Source organism: Nyctereutes procyonoides, unplaced genomic scaffold (genome assembly GCF_905146905.1).
Source record: "Nyctereutes procyonoides isolate TBG_1078 unplaced genomic scaffold, NYPRO_anot_genome, whole genome shotgun sequence".
Lineage (NCBI taxonomy): Eukaryota > Metazoa > Chordata > Mammalia > Carnivora > Canidae > Nyctereutes > Nyctereutes procyonoides.
In genome coordinates, this window is record NW_026575044.1 from 44,724,767 (window position 1) to 44,736,058 (window position 11,292).

At 49.0% G+C, this 11,292-nt stretch overlaps 1 protein-coding gene across 5 annotated transcripts; it reads right to left on the reverse strand.

Annotated features, from left to right (window-relative positions):
* Positions 1-403: 403 nt before the first annotated feature.
* Positions 404-7,575, reverse strand: ZBTB14 (zinc finger and BTB domain containing 14). Of its 5 annotated transcripts, none has more exons than XM_055324191.1 (3): positions 7,221-7,575; positions 4,767-4,850; positions 404-3,636 (listed from the first exon to the last, which is right to left on the reverse strand). In XM_055324191.1, the coding sequence occupies exons 2-3, from the start codon at positions 4,767-4,769 to the stop codon at positions 2,290-2,292; spliced, it is 1,350 nt and encodes a 449-aa protein (XP_055180166.1). In that variant the 5' UTR covers positions 4,770-4,850; positions 7,221-7,575; the 3' UTR covers positions 404-2,289. The 5 variants fall into 5 exon arrangements, with proteins under 5 accessions (XP_055180166.1, XP_055180167.1, XP_055180169.1 ...); XM_055324192.1 differs by having other exon boundaries at positions 4,767-5,034; XM_055324194.1 differs by lacking the exon at positions 7,221-7,575 and adding an exon at positions 6,037-6,422.
* Positions 7,576-11,292: the final 3,717 nt, after the last annotated feature.

Below are 11,292 nucleotides of genomic sequence, written 5' to 3' on the forward strand. Positions count from 1 at the left end.
CAGCTGGCTGGAAGGAGGCAGTCTGAAATTCAGACCAGAAGAAAGACTAACTACCATGTGATGACTTTGCTGCCACCAAAAAAAAAAAAAAAAAAAAAAAAAACCAAAAAAAAAAAAAAACAAAGAAAACATGCACGCTAACACACATACAAACCCAGTACTGGTGGTAGACGCAGTAAACCACAAATACATTTCTCATGCAAAATAGGACACATGATAGATATTTACATAACACAAATCAAGTGTGCTGAAAATTAAGCTTTCTTTTCTGGGGTACCACCATGACTATGTGGTTTCAATACCACAGGTTTAACTGTAAAACCATGATGAAGACATCATAGATAATTGTGCTTTGGTAGAAGCCTGGATGTGAAAGGTTGCTATGAAAAAATGAAAACAGGAATGATATAAGTATATTTTCTTTTATATACAAAAAATGAAGTCCCAAAAAGTGGTTTGTTGAAGGAGCTATCAACAAGATGTGAAAATTATTTCTCCTTTGCTTTGGTTAAAACAGCCAAGGAACGCCAATCAGTTCCCCTTCCACTAATAGCATATAAACACAGTGACAGGACTACTTTTAGGACAGAATAAACAACTTTTAAGAAAGGAAATTAAATTAAAGTAAACATTTTACCAATAAATAAGTCTCTTTAAAAGGTAGCATCTTCATCCTACAATCTTGGGCATAACATATACATCAATTTAAAAAATAAAATTTTTCCCACAACAGTAATTACAGGTGTTAATGCAAAAAGCTATGAAATGAAATTATTTTAATGTAACTTGAAAAAAAATTCCTAGGAATCAAACATAAGTTTTAAAAAATGACATTTTTCTAAAATTGTACATTCTGAAATAATTGACTAATACTTTGTTACAGAAAGTAATTCAAACTATTTTGGTATTCCAATATATTCCTAAAGAAATGGTTAAAAAAAAGTTTTCATACACCAAAATTGGAAGTGTTTATAATTCTGTTTATGGCTATGAAATGGTAATCAAATTCTACTTAAAACTGTAACCACCGATGATGAAATATACTTCAAAAAAATAAACATTTGGTCTTACAATCTTTAATATTGGTTAAAAAACAGACTGATGTTTGCTGCTCACGGAAGTTATTTTAATCCAATGTGCAAAAAAAGGTGCAGCTGTCTACTTTTACTTGAAATACATAAGACCAACACTTCTACACTATTTACACACTTAAAAAAGATTTTCCATTTATGAATTTAAGTAATGATATTACATCTCCTTTATGGATAAATCACGTGCTGCAGAGAGCCCAAAAGTTTGATGACGTTCTCTTAAGTGACACAAGTGTATCTGAAGAAGCATACCTATTCTTGTCCTAATTTTGATCCTAAATAAAAATCCAATTTCAAAATCAATTAAGAATTATTTTGAGCTAGAAAATCTTGGAATTGTTGCAAACGTGAAAACCTTGTCCCTGAGAGCCAGGATCCTATTCCCCCTTTGCTATCCCTCTAACAACTGGTCTATCCCACAAACCCCATCTGTTGCAGAGCAGCAATGCTCCAAAAAAGAGGAACAGAAAGAACTCAGCCCCCAGACCATCGTCATCCCTGTGGGTTTGCTTAGCCTTTGTTTGGGACTTCTGACTACATCTTTTGGGGTGGGGTGTGGGCAATCAAAATGAAGAAGCACTTTAGCAAAGCAACCATTATCTGTCCACAAAAACAGTGAAAAACAGTGATACAAAATTAACAAACCAAATATAAATCTAATACCATTCTGCAATTCTGGAACTTGTTTTCATATCCGCGGGGGTGTTCTTGGTCAACCACCCACCAGTATTTTCTGCATCTACAAGAAGTACTTTTATTAAGTTATTAAAAATGCTGTTTTGACCGTAAGTCCCGTATAAGCGTGATGATTAGGAAATCAATTTACTCAATTATCACTCTGTGCAGTACACATGCCGGTGCGGCAAGCGTACAGAGGAATTAAAAATGGAATAGAAGTCTCTCACTTCTGAACTGGACACAGGAGTTCTCAAATTAAAATCGTAAAAAAGAGAGGGTGGGGGAGGGCTTACTGGCAACATTACTACTAGACACCAGACGGGACAGTGAGACTGTTTGGTCAGAACCAAGGAACACTGTATTTCCTTGCAAAGTTTTAAAAATACCTAACCAAGCACTGCCTTAAGTCCAGTGAGTACAATGCTCCATAAGTTTCCACAAAAGTACAGTGACTGGCGTTCATGTATCATGAACAATGCAGTCTCCAGGGCTCAGGCAAAATGGTCCTGTCCCATCACCTCTAGCTACAGGCGATTGTTTCCAACTGCTGCTCTGCTTCGGCGGCCATCGCTGCTGCCTGCAACTGTTCTGTCTCACTCTGGATGGCACTGGGGGTAACCTGCTTCCTTTCACTGTGCATATTGTTCTCGTGCCTTTTCAGATCCGATGCCTTGGCGAACGCCTTGGTGCAAGAGCCACAGACAAAAGGCTTTTCCCCTCTGTGTCTTCGTTCATGATCTTTGAGGTGGGACTTGTGTTTGAAGGCTTTGTCACACATGTGGCACGCGAATGGTCTCTCGTTACTGTGAACTCTCTCGTGCTTCTTTAAGTCTGGGGCACGGATGAAGGATTTTCCACACACCTCACAACTATAGGGCTTATACCCCGTGTGGATTTTTAGGTGTTCTTTCAGGTGGGCCTGTGTAGTAAAACCTTTTGTGCACATTTCACAAACAAACGGCCTATCGGCCGTGTGGAGTTTCTCGTGCTTCCTCAACCTGCCCTCGTCAGAGAAGGTCTTCCCGCACGCCTGGCAGGCAATCTGCTCCCGATGGTGGCCATAAAGTAAATATTCGAACTTCATGTCACTGGCAGCCGTCGTCCAGCCCGGTGTCTGTTCGTCCTTCACTTCACTCATTCCATCATTAAATGTTAAGGCTTGAGGAGTCTGGGACCCCAAATCTTTCGATTCTGGGGTCTCCATGGATTCTACTTCCTGGCCGTAGCAATTTACTTTCCGAACTTCCTCACTCCCCAGCTCTTTCAAGATTGCCTCCTGAACCCTGAGGGTCGTCGTGGGCGACTTGCCGTCCTCCTGACTTGGGGGGGTGCCTTCTACTGTGTCATCAGAGGGACTGTCATCCTGGTCTCCAATTTCTTCCACATCGTCATCCTGAGCGTCAGCAGCATCTCCAATGGGGCGATTTATTTTGAGACAATACTTACTTTTCGACTGGCCGTTATTTTCATCAGGACTAGATACGTCACGCTTCTGAGAACAGAGTTTATCCAAAAATCGGATACCAAGAATCTGACCTGATGACATCATTAAGTTAACATCTTCTTTTTTCACCGAAATCTTTGCTGTATACATGTAGTTCAGGACCTCTTCGAATATATCAGAACGAAGAAAATCTATTTCTATTACTGAAGAGCTATCAACCTCAAGCTTCTTGAAAAGCTTCTTAAAGTAGGTGCTGCAGGCAGCAAGAACACACCGGTGTGCTCTGAATTTCACATCTTCAACCACAATAGCAATATCACAGAATTCTCCTTCCAGGCGTTGTTCATTTAGCGTTTTCAGAAACAGAGTTTTATGATCATCGTCATTATATTTAATGGTTTCAGACATACTGATGAAAAACTCCTACAAAAAAATTTCAAAAACAAAGTTTGATAATTATAAACAATATTTTTCCATATAGGAAAACATAGGCAGACTTTTACTTCCTGATCAACTTTCAGTACCTAACAATTTCTGAAAATCAACGCTAGGAGTGATTCTAGATTATAACACACTAATCCCAGCTAAGGGACTTCCATACTGTTACTTCTATTTATCTTAAATACTTAAAAATACTCAAAATACCTAAGAAGTATATCTGCTTAGTAATAGTAACACCAACTTTTATTGGGCACATAATACGTGCCAGGCACTGTTCCACGTGCTTTGCAAGTCTTTACAAATGTACTGATCAAATAGCCTTAAACATAAGTGTTGCTAGCCCCGCCTTTTACATGAGTTTAGGAACATGCTCGATATTTGAGTCATTTACTAGAGAGCTGGGACCCAAATCCAGGCAAACTACCTGTAAAACCTATGCTTCCTGACAACTGGAGGTGATAACAAATAACTTCAAGGTTTCAGGAAAGAGGGCCAAGGCAAGGAGGTTGGATGCCTATCGTGTCTACTCTAATTCCACGTAGAGAAAAGGAGTTTCAGTGAAATAATAGTGCTCAGTGTTATACTTCCTTGACAGAAGAGATAAATCACTGTTGCAGAACCAGAAAGGGAGATCATTGCCAAAATACTCCACTTAGTGTTGTCTTCTGCTTTTTCCCTCACCAGCTTTGGGCCACTTCTGAATGAAGGTTTAATATGACCCTCAGATGGCAATTGGGAAGACAGTGGTAAGGGTCTTCACTCCATCTGGATGCCATCCAGATGAAAGCGTCATCAAGACTGGATATACTTGACAAGTGCTGGAGTAGTTTATAAGCAAAAGAAATACTGAACTGGCAGGAAACACATGGCACAAAAGACCATGTTAAAGAATTACCTTTTTTTTTTTTTTAAGAATTATCTTTTTAATATAATGTGTTCTGTAGGTTTCCTTTTTGAAATAGTCTTTTTATTTAACAAAGCATTTCCCCCCAAAAAACGGAAGTGCTAATGCATATATATATACATATATATATGTATATATATATGGAGACACTGAGAGAGAGAAACACCAAACTGTATTTCCAAGACTTATTATCCAAAGTTATAGTTACCATGAACAACTCAGGCTATTATCTTAAAGCTTTAAACACCAAATTCTTCAGATCAGAATAACTCTGATCAGGGGCACGCCAGTCCTACAAGAGAAAAGGACAAACAAGAATAAGGTAGGATCTCCCTCTATCCCAAATTCTAAACAAGAATGTTTTCAAGAATTAATTTTAAAAAATAAACTTTCCTTTCTTGTCCTGCCACTTGCACATGTACCCATTTTCAGGTTGGGAACAGAGAGGAGGGTGACTGGCAGCATCAGGTCCAGCTCTGAACAGATATGAATGAGAACAGATGAAGGCTGTGGCACTCGGGGCATGCAGGGGCGGTACACTGGGATTGGAGGAATGGATTGGAGAACCACTAAGGAAGTTCTCACCAAGGAAGCCCACGCCCATATTCGCACAAATATTGATAGCGACATAGATATAGAAAAAGCCAGTAAGTCTCCCCTTACCACCACCGTGTCCTGCTGGTTATGTAGCCCTCCACATTTATCTCTAGGCTTACATAAACATACAACAGAGTGTACATCTTTAAATAAACATCAAGTTATAGAAGTGTACATCCCCAACAGTTAACACTGGAGAAGAAACAGTAGCTGCTGCTCTCCTTGCTTCTCTGTGATGTAGCACGTACCACACAGGCTACATAGTCTTTATGGCTTTATTTGAGAAATCAAGGTGTTTTCACCTCTATCCTCACAGGAGGCTCAAAGAATTGTCCCTTTAGGAGAGTTTCAACTCCTACCAGAGGGGCTCCATCCTGCAGGCCAACAATCCTGAAAACCATGTTTCCTCCACTGAACGGTGACCACACAAACTCTGGTGTGGTAGGACCAAGAGACTGAGCTGCAATATTCTCACACAAAAATCGTGGTGCAAGACCTGAACTTCCAGACCAACACTCTGAAAACCCTCAAGAGTTCCCTCTACAGAAAAACACACCAGGGTGTTTCCCATCTGCACAGCGCGGGAGCTGGGCAGCCTCACTTCAAGGGGCTGTGCTGTGCGGGTCCCCCAGGTGCCCCCGACCCGCAGTCATCCCCAGAAGGCAGGCACCAGACCTTCCTACCTGATCACTCCCCAGGGTGGTGGCATAAAAGTGCATGGCACTAGGGAGAGGAGTGGCCCTGCGGTACCCATGACAATGTACCACTGTGCTTTTTTTTTGGGGGGGGGGGGCTCAGGGTGCTATTTGGCTCCCCTTCTCTCTCAAGACCGCCGAGGACCGTTTCTTCCTACGGGGGTGTCGCGGTCACTAAGTTCCTACCAAGTTCGGGGAGTTCCACTGGAAGGCAGCCGCCGCCAGTCCCTGGGTAGGTGGAGGGCGAGCCGGAGCCCAGCTGCTCGCCCACGGCGGGGCGGCCCGGAAGCGCGGCTCCCCCCGGCGCCGCCGTTACCGGGCGGACTTACAGAAGCGGCGGCCGCCGCCTCCCCTGGCCCGGAGCAGCCGCGACAATGGCGGCGGCACGACTTCCCGGTGGCAGGCTCGCACGGGCGGCATGGCGGGGAAGCGGAGGGCCCGGCGCAAGACCCAGGCGGGCTCGGGAGCCCCTGCGGCCTCGCTCTCATCTCTCTGGGTCCGGGAGGCGGGGGGCGGACGGGCCGCCTGAGCCCTCCCTAAACAAAAGCTCCCAGCCTCGGAGCCCGGAGGAGGAAGGGCCACTTGTCCTTTCCTAATCGGAGCCCGGCGCAGATGGGGCCCGCCGCTCCGAACGCGAGCGGGAGGGCGGGCGGCGGCGGCGAGCGGGAGCGGGAGCGGGAGCGGGAGCGGGAGCGGGAGCGGGCGTGCGGCCGGGCTCCGCAGCCCCGCGCCGCGCCCCGCGAGCCCGGAGCTCGCGCCCCGCGCACTCCCCGGCCGGCTCGCGCCGGGCCCTCCCCCGCCCTCCCGCGGCCGGGGGCGGGGGCGGCGCGCGGCCGGCTCCGGAGCTCCGCGGGCGCAGCCGGGAGTGCGAGCGCGGGGGTCCCGGCCCCCTCCCCGGCGGGGCCCGCGGCTCGGAGGGGCGGCGCCCGGCGGGCCGCGCTCGGCGCCGGGCTCGGGGCCGTCCCCACCCCCACCGCCACCGCGGTGCACTGCGGCGGTGCGAGCGGGGGCGGCCATGAACTCCGCCGCCGAGGCTCGGCGAGCGCGCGCGCGGGGCCGCCGCCGCCGCCGCCGCCGCCGCCGCCGCCGCCGCCGCCGCCGCCGGAGCCCGCTCGCCGGCCTGCGCGGCCCCCAGGGCGCCCGGTCCCCACGCCCGGCCCGGCCTCGGCCCACGCCCGGCCGCGCTCGCGCCGCACCGCCTCCGGCCGCCCGGCCGCCCGCCCGCCCGCCCGCACCTCCTGGAGCTGGCCGGTGCCCCAGAGCTCGGCGAGAACGCGCTTCCTCCGGGCCGGCCGCCCCCGCGCCCCCGCGCCCCCGCGCCCGCCTCGCGGACGGCCCGGGCCCCTTCCGCACCCCCGGCCCGCGCTTACCTGCAGCCTGGCACAGCCACAGACACTCGCCGTGGGCTCCCCGCGCTCACTGCAAGCAGGCCGGGGACGGGTTGGACGCGGGGCGCGGGGGCACGGTGGGTGGCGGTGTATTTTGGAATTTTTTTTTTTTTGGAGTTTGGGGAGGGGGCGGGGTGGGAGGGAATCGTGCACGTCCCTGATGGTAGCAGCCCTCCTCCTGCACGAGCACAGAATGTCTAGCCGGCCGTGAACACCCCCACCGGCACCCCCCCCCTTCCCGTGCATGCGCGGTGCGGGCTGGGGGGAAGGCGCGCCGCCGGCTTGCGCAGGCACGGAACCTCGCCGGGCCTCTAAATGGGCGGACGAGGAAAGGGTTAATCCGGGACCTTGCGACGCTTTCGATGGAGTCTACGGGGCCGCCCCCGGAGGGCCCTGGGCTGCGCACGCGCGCGCACGCGCGCGGCTTGGGGCGCGCGGAGCCCGCGCGCGGGAGAAGAGGTGGGCGGGGCGGGGGCGGGGCCTCGCGAGCCGAGGAGCGTAAGCGCGAGCGCCGCTCGCGGGCACCCGCCCAGTCTGGTGCTCCCGCCTCCCGCTCCGACGCCTGGGCTCCCGCCCGCGCCCGCCGCCGGCGCAGCGCCGGGGACGCGGGAGCGCGGCGCTCCCGTGCGTGTGCATGTTGGTGGGGCAGTGCCGCCCTCGGGCGCGCGCAGGTCCGGCGCTGCGGCTGCGGCTGCGGGGCTAGCCCGCGGCGGCCGGCTGGGGGACCCGGGCACCCTCGGCCTCCGCGTACACCCGCGGACCCTGGACGCGCGCTTCGGCCGCGGGGTCCTGGCCGGTGGTGCCGCTGCGTTCTGGAAATGCGGAGAATGGCATGCCTTCCAATAAAACGTTTGCAAGGCAAATGCAAAACCTGACTTCCTTCTTTGGGACGTGACGGGTGACCCGAGCCTCCCAGAAGAACGGGGACGTTCTGGATCCCGCCGAGCCTGGGCCCGTGCGTTGATTCATCCGGACTCCAGGGAAAGTCACGGGGGCTGGAGGCCCTAGCTCGTGTCTGTGGCATTAGTGAGAGTAGACCTGATTTCATTTGTAGCCCCTTCGGAGAACACTGACAAAAGCACTGTTCTTACACTCAGGTTCAGTGGGAATAGTGTCTCCGCTGGTGTTCAAAGCACGCGCGTCGTGTTCCTTCCCTGTGATGGTGTCTGGGCTTGTGTCGGGCCTGGCGGCCTGGGAAGTCCCTCCCGCTCCTAGGTGCAGGGCACTACTGCATCACCTCAGAGTTGCTTATGCCGCTTTATCACACTCACTTTAACAGCGTTTCACAGAAACACGCATGATTTAACATCTAAAAGTTAGAGTGGGGCCTTCCTCTTGGTCCTATGTGATGATTACACAGCAAAGGTTTAAGAAATGATATTGTGCTGGGCTGTATTCAATTCAAAAGAAATTCTGTATGGTCTCAGTTGATTTTATAGTATTGATTTTGACGTTAGTTTCAATGGTTCAAATGGTACTTGTATGTACATCCTCTGGTATTCACAAAAGCATGGCATTTAGTAGGTCTACTGAATGAAACGGAATAGACCAGGTGTAGAGTCAGACATCCAATTCAGATATTAGGTACACTGATTAGCTTTTTTATTATTTTATTTTATTTTATTTTTTAAAAAGATTTATTTATTCATCAGACATACCGACTGAGAGAAGCAGAGATATGTCTCTGCAGAGGCAGAAGCAGGCTCCCCGCAGGAAGCCCCATGCGGGACTCCCTTCCAGATCCCTGGGTCACGACCTGAGCCAAAGGCAGGTGCCCAAGGGCTGAGCCACCCGGGAGTTCCCTGATTAGCTTTTTTAGACCTCAGCTTCTTATTCTCTGAAATGGAGATAATGGAAATCCCTAACAGAGCAGTTGTGCAGATTAAATGAAATGATGGCCAGTTAAGTGCTTAGCTCAAATATTAGCTCTGTGATGTTAAGTGACCTGCCCACTCTCCACAGACGGTGGGATTAAGTGGCAGGGGCAGGGCTGCAATGGCCAAAGTTCATGCTCATACTTGATACCTATGTGGCCTCATTTCTTCTAACGCTGTAGGCTGGGCTTGTTTATTCTTGTTTACATGGATTTTAAGATTACATTTCAATCCTGTTTTGTATTTAAAGGGAATAATAATAGTACTATATCATAGGGTTGTGCTATCAAGCAGTAAAGCTGTCAGTGCATTTACCAGTGTGTGGACATGGCTAGCATTTAGTTAGGGTTCACTGTCTGGCACTGTTCCAGCTTTCATTACCACGTAATTGTATGGGTTTATACACTCATTCTACATATATTTATTATCAGCCTGCTACGTAAAGACAGTCTTTTTACATATGGCTCCGTAAAGTCTCCCCAAGATTTGACTAATCTGATGAAATTGAAGTGGTTCAGAAGAGTTCTCAAGCACTACCCTGCATTTCCCAAGTGATAGATTCCTGACACCTTGGCTTTTGCATCAATTAACCCTCTTTTCTCCTTTGTTCTATAGGCTCTGCCTGTGTGTTTCTTGCTTCCTAAGGGTCATGGGGGATGGTTCTAAATTAAAGGGGCCACTCCAGGGAAAGAGGAGGATGGTGATGAGAAACCATACAGGAAGTGCCTGGCCCTGACCTGGCACTTTGCCTGGTCATCAGCCTTAACTCAGCACTGGGTAGCACCCAGGAGGCCCTCAGTAAATACTGATGACAGATAAGTGACAACCTAGAACTTGATACCAAGGGGAGTTACACGGGCACATTGTGGGATTGACAGGAGGTCAAGGGTCTTCCTGAAATGCACAGACCTGAGGCCCTTGAAGGAAATCTTGTCTTCCCTACCAGGAATGTGGTAACTCTATGTGGGTTTCTCTGTCTAGCTACTCTGCTGGGAGCATCCAGTTTCTCACTTGGGAGGCCCACAGACTCCTCTTGAGTTGAACCTGCTTCTGAGGATTGTGAGGCCTGATGTATGGGGTCTGCGGTATGGAATCTGGAGTGGTTATGGAGCAGCTCCCAGGGACGTTTGGAAAGGTTAAGTCTTTTGGGGTTCTCATAGATGGGTGGAGTTGATTTCTCTATCACACTGACTTGGGCCCTCTGATTGGTTTTGACCAGTGGAATGTAGGCAGACAGGAGGATGAGCAAGTTCTGCGTAGAGGCTTGGAGAAGCAGCCTCTTTCTGCTCTCCCTCCTGTGTGGTGTGTGGTCCACAATGAGAAGACCATGCCCGTGTTGCTACTGCCTCTTTCACTTGGGCTCTTCAATGATAAGCAGACCTGAGAATGATGCTGACCCAGAACCTGAGCCCAGGTAAGCCAAGATGAGTAACAGCTCATCCATGAGTCCATGAGTGAGAAGTAAATGCTTGTTTTTAAAAATCCTTGAGAGCTTGTGTTTTGTGATTTGTTATCATAGCCAGACCGGATATGCCTGCACAAGGAAAAATCTCCCACCACAGGCCAATCAGCAACCTCCCCTCACTGCTCTGAAAACACTGAATATAGTCAATGGACAAGGAATAGATCCCATCCCTAAAAACACAGAGGTGTGAATATACACATTCAACAAATAATCACATAAATAATCTTACAATTGCACATTGTAATACATGCTTTAATAAACGTGAAAAAGCCTAAGATGTGATAGAAAAGAGGAACAAATTTTTAATTGAGAAACCAATACAAGTGTCTCCAAAGATATACATTTAAGACCTGAAGGATGAGGAAGATATAGGAAAAGAGGGAAATGGTATTTCAGTCACAGGGAGAATAGGAAGAATGAAAGGGTGTGTGTGAGGCTCTGCAACAAGACAGAGTGACCGGGGTACAGTGATACAGTGAGCATGGCATGGGTCAGGGGGAACAGCAGGACCTAGACTTGTCAGTGCCTTGTGGCTGCGGGAAGTGCCTTGGCTTTTATGCTACGCACAGTGACAGCCATCAGAGGGCTTTTCTTTTAAAACTAACATTGACTTAGGTAAATCTATTAGTCTCACAACTAAAATAAATTCAGCCCTTGGAGTACAGAAATATACTTTTTTTTTTTTTTAAATAGGATTGAGAGACAGAGAGAGAGA